This window comes from Vipera berus (genome assembly GCF_964194415.1).
Source record: "Vipera berus genome assembly, chromosome: 1".
NCBI classification, from domain to species: Eukaryota; Metazoa; Chordata; class Lepidosauria; order Squamata; family Viperidae; genus Vipera; species Vipera berus.
The window spans coordinates 12,149,166-12,161,969 of NC_138202.1; the positions used below are offsets into that span (position 1 = coordinate 12,149,166).

General features: G+C 44.1%; 1 protein-coding gene across 1 annotated transcript; it reads left to right on the forward strand.

The window, feature by feature from the left end:
* Nucleotides 1-2,960: 2,960 nt before the first annotated feature.
* LOC308663210 (NADH dehydrogenase [ubiquinone] 1 alpha subcomplex subunit 13-like) lies at nucleotides 2,961-12,501 on the forward strand (the record flags this gene model as incomplete). Its single annotated transcript, XM_081319462.1, has 4 exons — nucleotides 2,961-3,140; nucleotides 6,077-6,155; nucleotides 7,178-7,249; nucleotides 12,294-12,501. Exons 1-4 carry the CDS (start codon nucleotides 3,038-3,040, stop codon nucleotides 12,499-12,501), a joined length of 462 nt encoding a protein of 153 aa, XP_081175588.1. The 5' UTR covers nucleotides 2,961-3,037.
* Between the last annotated feature and the right edge of the window lie 303 nt (nucleotides 12,502-12,804).

Here is a 12,804-nt window from a genome sequence, read left to right on the forward strand (position 1 = left end):
TTACAATAGTCCACAGAATGAGGGAGACACTCAAGTCAGAGATACTTTTTCGAATTACATTTTTGCCCTGGACTCAGATTTCCCTTAACTGGCCATTATTTATTGCAACTCTTCCTCCTGTTCCTCAAAGTTATTCTCGTAGCTCCTTACAGGTAGTCCTCAACTTACAACCACAACTGAGCCCAAAATTTCCATTGCTAAATGACAAGTTCTCAAGTGAGTTTTGCCCCATGTTACAACCTTGCCATAGTCATTAAGTGAATCACTGCAACTGTTAAGTTAGTAACGTGGCTTCCCCATTGACTTTGCCTGTCAAAGATTCGCAAAAGGGTGATCACATGATTGTGAGACACTACAACCGTCATAAATGTGAGGCAGTTACCAAGTGTCTTGAGTTTTGATCACGTGACCGTGGGGATGCCATAATGGTAAGTGTGAAAAATGATCATGAGTCACTTCAGTGGTGATGTAATGTTGAACAGTCACTAAACAAGCTTGTAAGTCAAGGACTACCTATACCAGTAGTACCATGCTGGCTCCGGAATTCTGGGAGTTGAAGTCCACAAGTCATAAAAGCCAAGGTTGTCTACCCTTGACCAATACAATCGGGACTGCCTCAGACGACTGCAGTGGCATCCTTCTAAACTGGGTTTGTCTAATTTTGCTCTACCAATGTGCTTTTGTCCATCACTGTAGGTAGTTGCCCTCAGTGACATATACCAGGGGCTGTAGTATACTTACGTCTAAATCAATATCTAGCCAATACAATACAGCATATGCTGTCTGAGGATGATGGATTTGGCAGTATGGCACACCTGGAAGTGAGAACTTGCCATCAAGCACTTTTAATTGCTAGCATTTGTCTGTTAGCAAGAGCACTTAGACTTACATAGCGCTTCATAGTGCTTTACAGCAGTCTCTGAGCAGTTTACAATGTCAGCACATTGCTCCCAACAATCTGAGTCCTCATTGACCTCAGGAGACTAGCTTGGGAGCTAGTCAGGATTGAACGCCTGGCTGTGGCCAGAGTCAGCTTCCAATACTGCATTCTAACTACTGCACTACCAGGGCTCAGAAAGCTGATAATAAATAGCACTCAGGTTTGTTTGACACTTGTCCAGAGCACAAAGGGCTGGGGGACCTTTAATTCCTTCAAGGTACTATATCCTGGGTAAGAAATAAAACATAGCTCCAGTTTTGATGGGGGGTGGGGAGGCTTGAGCACAAGCAGGTTTGGGGGTTTTTTTTGTTTGTTTGTATCTGTTCCAGTTTGGATATTTAAACACGGACACAGGGAGGGGAAAACTTCATTTGCATGACTGGGGATGCCAGCTTGGCTTTTTCACCTCACCCCACCAAGTCACGTCTGGCAATCTAGAAGTGGACCCATGACTTGAGGTGAGCTCTGAGGCAGAATGAAATTATCTCTTATTGTGGTTTGGCAACCATCATATGTGAGCACGGTGGGGAACTGAAAGATGCCTTCACATCCATGCCAAAAATGTTTGGTGCAAAGGTGGCCACAGAATTACCAATGAATGAGAAGACCACAAATTTGCTACCTTCCCTGGCCAGACCATGAACTACAATATAGTTACTATTTAGTGTAAACAAAAATGGCCCATCTAAAGGCTGTGTTTGCACAACAGGATAGCCTACAAGTTTAGTTTATGGCTGGCTCCACGTCTTGGGTGAACCTGGGTAATTGGATCACTCGGTCAGCCATGAGACCATTAGATAAAAAGGATATTTATATGGCCCATCCAGAGCTATTTTGTGAACTGCATGGCCACAGAAATTAAAAAAATAAAACCAAAATTCAGTCATTGGTGTCTCCTATTTAGACTAGACATGCTCAAGTTCTGGAAGACTGAGGCCAGCCAGTGGCTTTGTAAGTCCAGCCATAAAATACCATTTACAAATATTTCAATGGCTGTGTTCAAAGGCAACAGGTGTAAATGAAATCATATTAAGCAACAACAATCATATGAAGCAAATTCATATTATATATAAACTTGGAACATTGTGTAACATGGCCACTGTGTTTTATAAACATGGTTGATGGTATAGAGCAGAGCTTTTCAAATTTGTCAGCTTTAAGATCAAAAAAAGTAAAAGTGACAGCAGTGAGATGGGCAGCATACAAATTAAATAATGTCACTTTTTTCCATCATACTGTACAGGGAATCCTCAACTTACAACAGTTCATTTAGTGACCATTCAGTTATAAGAGCACTGAAAAAGTGACTTGACCATATTTTACACTTACAACCTTTGTAGCATCCCTATGACCATGTGATCAAAATTTAAATACTTTGCAACTGGTTCATACTTATGACCGTTGCTGTCTCCCAGGGTCATGTGATCACCTTTTGACAACCAAAGTCAATGGGGAAGCTGGATTCAGTTAAACAGCCACGTAACTAACTTATCAACTGCAGTGATTCGCTTAACAACTGTGGCAGGGAAATGGGGCAAAACTCACTTAACAAATGTCTCACTTAACAACAGAAATTTTGGGCTCAATTGTGGATCTAAGTCGAGGACTACCTACATCTCGGAGCCTTTTTATTGGAGCGTTTTTTTCCCGGTGCTGCTGCTGCTTTGCCTTTCCCTGACCTGCAAATTAGGTATCAGATGCAAGCATATTCTGGGAGCGCAGAAAAGGAAAGTTTTTCCTTAATTTGTCGTGTTTCAAAAAAAAAAAAAAAAAGAAAAGTCGGGCAACCTTCTGTGCTCGGACTGCAAAACCCCTCCCAATGCATTCTGCGAATCATAAACGTGTCCTGCAACGCGTTGGGCGTGAGAGACAGAAACGCTTTCCAAGCGCGCTCCGGGACCGAGCAAACCCCTCCCGCGACCGGCACAGGAGCCTCGTCCTCCGAGTTCCCCCGACACGGAATTCCTGTCACGTGATCGCCAGTCCTCGGACAAGATCGGCTTTCATTGCGTCGCTCCCGTGACGTCATCCAGAAGTGACGAGCGGCTCAGATCGGGGTAGAAGCGTTGGGTCGGGATATAGCCGCCCGGTTCCAAGATGGCGGCGGCGGGAGCCTGGAAGGTGAAGCAGGACATGCCGCCGCCGGGCGGTTATGGACCAATCGACTATAAGAGGCGATTGCCCTATCGGGGGCTCCCGGGTGAGGATGGGGAGATGGGGTCTTCAAACTCGGGGGCATGGGTCATCAGGAGGCGGCTGGCTCTCGGTCCCTCGTCTAAGCTAGGGCTGGCTGTCTTGCTTTTGAATAAGCCACCATGGGCTGTGTTCATACGCGGAGTCCAAGCCGTGCTCTTCCAACCGTTCACATGACACCCTAAACCTGTAAGATGAGCCCACTCTTGCAGCTTGAGGTCTGCTGTCAAACCACCCGGTCGTGGCTTATTCAGCAAGCCATGGTTGGGTGTGTTGTGCAAGGCATCTGAGGAGCTGGCTGGTAGGTTTGTGTGAGAGTTGGGGGTTCTCCACAGGTGCTAAAGGAAATGGGGAGGGGGCGCAGCCTTTCAACCGATTTATCTCATAGACACCCCCCCCATTAGAGCAGCTTTTGAAGAGGGTCTCTCATTATCCTTCCCATTCAGCAGATTGTCCTGTTTAGAGTTCCTATACAGGTAGTCCTCAACTTACAACAATTCATTTAGTGAAATTTTTATTTATTTATTTTTATTTTAATTCCATTTATATCCCGCCCTTCTCTGAAGACTCAGGGTGGCTTACAAGCTTAGCAGTAGCCTTCATTCTATGTATATGCCTGCTTATTAGGGCTTTCACACACACCCCAAGCGGCATTATTACAAAGTCAGCTTAATTGCCCCCAACAATCTTGGTCCTCATTTTACCTACCTCAGAAGGATGGAAGGCTGAGTCGAGCCTGGTGGGATGCAAACCTGCACTAATTGCAGGCAGCTGGTGTTACTTAAGGAGGCATTAGCCCACTGCTCCACCAAGGCTCTTTTGGAACTGAAAAAAATGCCTTATGACCGTTTTTCACACAACCATTGTAGCATCTCCAGGGTCATGTGATCAAAATTCAGACATTTGGCAACTGACTGATATTTACGACAGTTGCAGTGTTCCAGGGTCATATGATCACCTTTTGCAACCTGACAAGCCAAGTCAATGAAGAAGCCAGATTCAGATTATATTCTGCAAGGAGTATAAATCCTTCCATTCCTCACCATCCAGTCAGAGCTGAAGAAGCTTCTTGGATGAGAAGTGAAACGTCTTTAGAGAAAAAAAAGAAAGTCCTGTTGCCTCGTGAAGAAACTTTTGGGGCAACCATGATCTGAATGACTGAGAATCTCCATAGATACGAAGCCAGATTCAATTAACAACTGCAGTGATTCACTTAACAACTGTGGGCAAGAAATGTCATAAAATGCAGCAAAGCTCACTAAACAGCTATCTCGCTTAGCAACAGAAATTTTGGGCTGAATTGTAGTCGTAAGTCGTGGGCCACCTGTATATGCCACTTCAAACTAAACTAGCCGAATGTGCTAATTGTGATTGTTTATCAGGGACAGGATGCAACACCGCTTGCTAATCCCCCCCAATTTACCTTCTGAAGATGAGCAGGAATGATAGCCTTAATGTGAGAGGAAAGACCTAACTTTTTTGGGAGGGGGGAATTATTCTCAAAATATCTCCAGATATGTGCTGGCTTGGAAAAGGAGGGGCCATTTGGTGGTTAGATCTGTTCATACAGATAAACGCTTTTGTTCTACACTGATGACTTATATAATACAGTCAAGAAGATGTGAAAACGTATGAACCAGTTTGGTCTAGTGCAGGGGCGTCAGACTGCCGGCCCGCAGGCAAGATGCATCACAAAACTGCGCCCAGCAATGGGGAAAAAAAGTCACGATACGTCGCGACACGTCACATGACTTCGTGAGTTTGACACCCCTGGTCTAGTGGCTAAAACACCAGGCTACAAGCCTGGAGACATTGAGTTCTGGTCCTACTTTAGGCATGAAAGCCGCCTGAGTGACTGAACCAGTGACTCTCAGCCCAATTCACATCAAAGAGTCGTGGGGAAAGTAATAGGATGAAGGAATATTAGCTATGTTCACTACCTTGAGTTACTCATAACAATAAAGGCAAGCTAACATAAAATAATTACAGGCAGCTCTTGACTTATAACAGTTCGTTTAGTGACTCTTCGAAGCTACAACGGCACTGAAAAAAATGCCTTGCGACCACTTTTCACACTTACAACCATTGCAGCATCCCTATGGTCACCTGATCAAAATTCGGACGCTCGACAGCTAGCTCATATTTATGACGGTTGCAGTGTCCCAGGGTCACGTGATCATTTTTTGAGACCTTCTGATAAGCAAAGTCAGTGGGCAAGCCTGATTCACTTAACAACCGTTTTACTAACTTAAGTGCAGTGATTCACTTAACAATTGTGGCGAGAATGGTCACTGAACAGCTGCCTCACTTAGCAACAGAAATGTTGTGCTCCGTCGTGTTTGTAAGTTGAGGACTGCCTGTAAAATAGTCATGATGAAAAACTGCAATATGGTCATGGAATCAGCAAGCAGGAATCTCCCTGAACTTCACGTCTAAAGGGGGGAAAAAAATCAAGGTGTCCTCATGGCCTTTGAAAACTTAGCCACCCTTGGAGCTTTTTCTTTTCCTTTCTTGTTTTACTGTTACAATTATTAAAGGTAAAGGTTCCCCCGCACATGCGTGCTAGTCGTTTCCAACTCTAGGGGCTGGTGCTCATCTCCGTTTCAAAGCTGAAGAGCCAGTGTTTATCCGAGGACGTCTCCGTGGTCATGTGGCCGGCATGACTAGATGCCAAAGGCGCACGGAACGCTGTTACCTTCCCACTGTAGTGGTCCCTATTTTTCTACTTGCATTTTTACGTGCTTTCGAACTGCTAGGTTGGCAGAAGCTGGGACGAGTAACAGGCGCTCACTCTGTTACGTGGCACTCGGTATTCGACCCACCAAACTGCTGACCTTCTGATCAACAAGCTCAGCATCCTAACCCACTGAGCCACCGCATCCCCTATGTTACAATTATTGGTGGTTGCTAATAAACATGAGGATTCCATTTTGCTTTTTCTAGGTTATGGCCTTCTTGCCATTGGGCTTGGGGCTTTTGTTTTTGGCTCTTACTCTATTTTCAAATGGAACTGGGAGAGAAGGTAAGTTTGCAATCATTCCCTTCATTTAATTGGCCCGAAAAATATGCACGACAGTCTCAGGCTGCCTCTGCTCAGCACATTAACCCATACATTGGTTTGTCTGGGTTTCGTTCCGTGCATGTGGCACTCGGCTAATTGTGATTTATTCCTTAATCCATGATATACATTTAATCAACAGATCAAGTTTTACATGGAGAATTTTGATATACTGATGAAAACCGTTATGTGGAGAAGTTTAGCATTCCAGGGCAGAGAATGTGGAAGTAGCATCCACAGAACACCTGGCTGTTTTGCCACCTCCGACCATATGGATGCTGAAGGGACTCGGAAGGATGAACTTATTATGTTCTTGCTTTAAACTGGGATAAGGAATGTTCCTTCTTCCTGGGTGTCCTGGATAAGGTTACGGTTGTGTTGTCTTGGAGGAAAGCAAGTACAGTATAGGCTTGGGATGTTTTTATAGCTCGATATTTTCTATGCTCCTCAGTTTTTCAGACTGGCTTCTTTCTCATTTCAACCTAGAAATGCCAGGATTTGAACCAGATACCTTCTGAACAACTATCCTTTTAGCACTGCATGTTGTTTCCCATCCTGGTGCCTTAAACTATGCCGGGAGGGATTTTGTGAGTTGACATCCACCAATTTTGGAAGGGATCGGGTGGAGGACTCTGCTGTAGTAGTCTCAGATTCTCCAGAAGTGGAGATAAGAATTCCCAAGGTCTTAAGAGGACCTGGATGATACCCACAAGTTTTATTCCCTCTTTACTGAAGGGTGAATGAGATCTGTTTTTTCCAGCCCTGGTAACTTTAATATGTGTGGATTTCAGTTCCCAGAGCCCCCAGAACTAACGGGTGGACTTTCAATTAAGAATTCTTCATCCACCATGCTAGAAGTTGAAGTCCATACATCCCAAGGTTGCTGAGGTTGAGAAACACCATGTTACAGGATCTGGAAACCAATTTTGTCCTTTCCTAGCACGTTTTATGGGGTCACCTTCCTGCTCTTTTCCCACCTTTTCTAGACTACAGGCCTTTGAGGACATGGAAGCCCGGATAGCAATGATGCCTCTCTTAATGGCTGAAGATGACCGAAGGTAAAGTTCAGCTTTCTAGGCCTGGGTGCCGAGAGACTTTTACCTCCTCTATTCCTTTTATTTAAGCCATAGTTTCTGAGCCTCAGCATTTGAGATATGTAGGCTTCAACTCCCAGAGGACTCCAGCCAGTCACGTTGTTTGGGGATTTCTGGAAGTTGAAGTCCATCTTAAAAACAACTGAGGTTGAAAAACACTGGCCTAAGCAGACAGCAGATTTTTCACACACACCCCAAGCAGATCTATTGTCCTTCCGTTAACTGTTGCCCACTTTCAAAGTACTAAGGAACTTCTAGTTCTTCAAATACAGGTAGCCCTTAACTCACAACCATTCATTTAGCGACCATTCAAAGTTACAACAGCATTTTAAAAAAGTGACTTATGGCCATTTTTCACATGACCATTGCAGCATCCCTATGAACTACATGTTCAATATTTGGGCATTTGGCAACTGGCATGGATTTATGATGGTTGCCCTGTCCCAGGTTCATGTGATCCCCATTTGTAACCTTCCCAGCTGGCTTTCGACAAGCAAATTCAATGGGGAAGCCAGATTCACTTAACAGCTGCAGTGATTCACTTAACAAGTGTGGCAAAAAATGTCCTAAAATGGGGCAAAACTCACTAAACTGCCTTGCTTAGCAACAGAAATGTTGGGTTCCATTCTGGTCATAACTCGAGGACCACCTATGTGACATCTGCTGTTAATGGTTGTCCAGCTTCTGCTTGATTTCCATTAAGTATATCTTCTCAATTGCTGAAACGGTTTCTGCCTTTCTATGGTAACTGTTACTTCCCTTAAATTTTATAACGGAAAATTACATCCAGTTTTGGTTGCCACGATACAAAAAAGATGTTGGGACTCTAGAAAGAGTACAGAGAAGACCAACAAAGATGATTAGGGGGCTGGAAGCTAAAACATGTAAGGGACGGTTGCTGGAATTGGGTATGTCTAGTTTAATGAAGAGAAGGACGAGGGGGGACATGATAGCAGTGTTCCAGTATCTCAGGGGCTGCCTCAAAGAAGAGGGAGTCAAGCTATTCTTCCAAAGCACCAGAAGGCAGAACAAGAAGCAATGGGTGGAAACTAATCAGAGAGAGAAGCAACGTAGAACTAGGGATAAATTTCCTAACAATTAGAACAATCAGTGGGATGGCTTGCCTCCAGAGGTTATGGGTGCGCCAACACTGTAGATTTTGGACAACCACTTGTCTGAAATTTATTTATTTTATTTATTTTAATTCCATTTATATCCCGCCCTTCTCCGAAGACTCAGGGCGGCTTACAAGCTTAGCAGTAGCCTTCATTCTATGTATATGCCTGCTTATTAGGGCTTTCACACACACACACCCAAGCGGCATTATTACAAAGTCAGCTTAATTGCCCCCAACAATCTGGGTCCTCATTTTACCTACCTGGGAAGGATGGAAGGCTGAGTCAACCTTGAGCCTGGTGGGATGCGAACCTGCACTAATTGCAGGCAGCTGGTGTTACTTAAGGAGGCATTAGCCCACTGCTCCACCAAGGCACCAAATGGTACAGGTTTCCCTGCTTGAGCCAGGGGTTGGACTAGAAGACTTCAAAGGTCCCTTCCAATTTTGTTACTCTGTTTTTCTGTAAATCAAAATTGCCTTTCTGTCATTTCCTTGTGTTGGCTCTGCTCCCTGGAGCAAAAGAGAACAAGCAAAGGTGAATCGTAGGGGAAACCCTGATGCTGCAGTTAATTTATCAGAAACTACGGTAAGGCCCTGCCCTGTTGTGTTCAGCAATTGTGCTTAGGGTCAGCCAAAGCCAGCTTATAAATGAAAAACCTACAAGTGGACAGTGTTTGGGTGAAGCCATTATGCTTCCCTGAATCCACAAAACATACTGAACTATCAATTGGCTTGTTTGGCTTTGCCTTAACACACTGTGTGAACTTTTCCATTCTGGTTTGCAAACCATGGCGACTGGCTGAGTTCACAGACTGTGCTAAGGAATTATAGTTCATTCAGTAAACAGTGGGTAAGTAAATTGCAACAATATACTGTGTGAACATGGTGCAGATAGAGTACCCTAGATAGCTAAGAAAGCAAATGGATTTTCAAATGAGTTTTTATTTAGGGCACAAATGATCTGGCTCAAATTATTTTTGGACACATGATCCAAAGACCCACCTCTCTGGAAAATTCTAGACTGCTGGGAAATATAGAAGGAAAGAGAAGAAGAGGATGATCAGCAGTGAGACAGCTGGAGTCAGTCACAGCGGCCATAAATGCACAGATAGAGGAGGACATTTGTAGCTCAGGATTGGACAGTGGAGTCCTTGGTGCTTTCTGAACTTGATGGTTTTCTTTCAGACGTTTCATTACCAGACTAGATAACATCAGGGCACTGCACTGCGGTTTGGTAATGAAACATCTGCAAGAAAACCACCATGCTCAGAGACTCCACAATATATGGACTATTGGAATACCTGAAGGATGAGTGTCAAGGTAATAACTTAACAGCTAACCAGCTTTTGTAATGTGAGATGAGGACCCAGATTGTTGGGGGCAATTAAGCTGACTTTGTAATAATGCCGCTTGGGGTGTGTGTGTGAAAGCCCTAACAAGCAGGCATATACATAGAATGAAGGCTACTGCTAAGCTTGTAAGCCGCCCTGAGTCTTCGGAGAAGGGCGGGATATAAATGTAATAAAAAAATTAAAAAAATAAAAAAGATGTATGATGTATCGTTGGGAATGACTCAGCAGGGTCTATGTCCCTTTAAGAGCCTTTGTAGAAAAGGCTTTGTGTTCTCTTTCTTGCATTTCCTGCTATAACCGCTGTGTGTTGGAGCCTGCTGTACTAGCACCTGTATGTATATTGTTCCTGGTGTATGATATTGTAGATAGTGTAATATAAACCACCGTTTAATATAGACCACTGTGTTTACTCCTGGGTTATTTCAGTACAATAAAACTGTGCATGCTCTGACAATGAGACTGTGGTCAGACACACACACCCCGGAGAAAATCTATGTGGTTGCTAAGAATCAACATCGATTTGATGGTGCCTTATTGAACGATGGATGCAAGCTGAATTAAGATGACAATTCACTGGGAGGCACAAGATTTAACCCTTCCTGAATGCAAAGAGACTTTTTTCCTCTCTTAATTGTCAAGGACTTAACAGAAAAGCTAAGTTTTCTCTGGGGTTGTTTTTAGTGGGCAAACCCAGAAGAGTATAAACCTTTGGTGAACTGCTTGCAATTATGGACAGCAGCTAAGCTGGCAAGAATCGCCAGAATTGAACTTTATAGATAGCCTTCGATTTACAATCACAACTGAGACCAGAACGTCTGTTGATAAGCAACGCAGTGAGCTGTGTTTGATTTTAAAATTTGTGTGTGTGTGTGTTTACTCCTCCCCAAGCAAGGAGAGTGATGAGGACAGCAACCCATCACTTAGCACATAATGTAAACTTACAAAGTGTTTGAAATAAATTTGTTAACTGCAACAGCTAAGCGGGCCTACAGCATTTAAGCCATAAACGAGGAGCAACAAAATAAAACAGACTACCTGAAATTCCCCGATGGTGGCTGTACAACAACAACAACAAAAAGCTTGCCAGATGTTATGTTCTTTCCATGAGAATATCAAAGTACATAATACTTCTCGACCTATGACATAATTGAGGCTCAGATTTCCATTGCTAAGCAAGGCAGTTGTGAGGTGAGTGGCCCCATGTTACGACCTGTTTTGCCACAATTGTTAACTGAATTGCTGCAGTTGTTAAGTTAGTAGCACAATTGTTAAGTGAATCTGGCTTCCCCCTTGATTTTGCTTATCAAAAGGTCACCAAAGGTGACCATGTGACCATGGGACACTGCAACCATCAGCATGGGGGATGCTGCCATGCCTGTTAAGTGTGAAAAACGGTCATAAGTACCCTTTTCCAATGCCCTTGCAACTTCAAACGGTCACTGAACAAATGGTTGTAAGTCAAGGACTACCTTTATTGCAGGATTTGGTAAGGTTTTTAAAGTTAAGTGTCTGTGCAAGATCATATACCCCAAAAATAAGACCTGGTCTTATATTTAATTCTTGCTCCAAAAAACGCATTAGGGCTTATTTTCCAGTTAGGGCTTATATTCGGGAAAATACGGTACTAAATGTGTCCATCTTAACTGGGGCTTATTTTTGGGGTGGAGCTTATATTACAAGCATCCTGAAAAATCAAGCTAGGCAGGGCTTATTTTCTGGTTGGGTCTTATTTTCAGGGAAACATGGTAGTGATGGTCCTCAGCAGGTTGAAAAAATTACAGGCCAGACCAGACGCAGGGGTAAGCAACCTCAGCTCTTTTATGACTCATGGACTTCAACTCCCAGAATTCCATGTGTCATAAAAGAGCCGAGGTTGCCTACCCCTGGGCCAGCAGGACCGGGTTTACTGAAACTCTGAATCCAGCCCCATATGATTTTGTGAAAGAACTAAATTTGGCCAAAGGTAGGGGTTCATTTGCATAAATACCCAGGATGCCTCATTCCTCCAAACTCTCTCTGCATATACGGGCAGCCCTTAACTTACGACTTATTGCTGCTGTGACAAGACCCCGAAAAAGGGACTTACTACTTGATTTCAAAGTTCCAACATCAGCAGCCCCCCCCCCCCGCAGTCACATAATACCCATATTTTGTGCCCTCAGCATCTAGCCCTGCATTTATGGGCATTTTCAGTGTCCCACTGTCACATTATTGTGATTTGCATCCCTTTTGCCTGAAGAAAATCGGCATTTGCTTGCAGTTTACCGCAAAAACCCAATCCGCGGTGGACCACGGGTTATGTCACGATCAGATGTTCACTTAATGACTGCTGTGTTCCCTTTAAGTGACCACTGCGAAAAAGTTGATAAAATTGAGTCCGGTCAGGTGGTCACCCGCTTTATAACAGTCACAATTTAATGACCGTAATTGCCAGGCTGAATTAACTCAAGGGCCACCTGAATGTGAGTCAGATCATCCTGATTTTCTCTCTTTGTCTACTTTTCTCTCTCTGTGTGTGTGTGTGTATCTCTTGTGGAAGGACACTGCGCCTCTTGCGTCATAATTTCGATGAGGAAGCGAAGATCATGAAAGACGTCCCTGGCTGGCAGGTTCGAATCTTTGGCAATTTTGAAATAAAAGGAATTTCTTTTTCCTCCTGTTGCACCCCACATTTTTCTTCTCCCCCACTCCTTAACCCTTGGCTGCCGGTCTCTTCTGAAGCCTTTCCCTACACAGCTATAATATAGGGCAGGGGTCTCCAGCCTTGGCAACTTTAAGACTTGTGGACTTCAACTCCCAGAATTCCTCAGCCAGCTTGGCTGGCTAAGGAATTCTGGGAGTTGAAGTCCACAGTCTTAAAGTTGCCAAGGATGGGGACCTCTGACACGGGCCATTTATGACTAGGTTCTTCTGGGTGGCCTTAGATAACTTTTGGAGCAGTCAGAAAACGGAGCACCAAAGGAGCACTTTTTCTACCAGGTGGCCAGAGATACTTTTGCAGACTTTAATTTAGTGCGGGGGTCCCCGGACCACGGATCGGTACCGGTCCG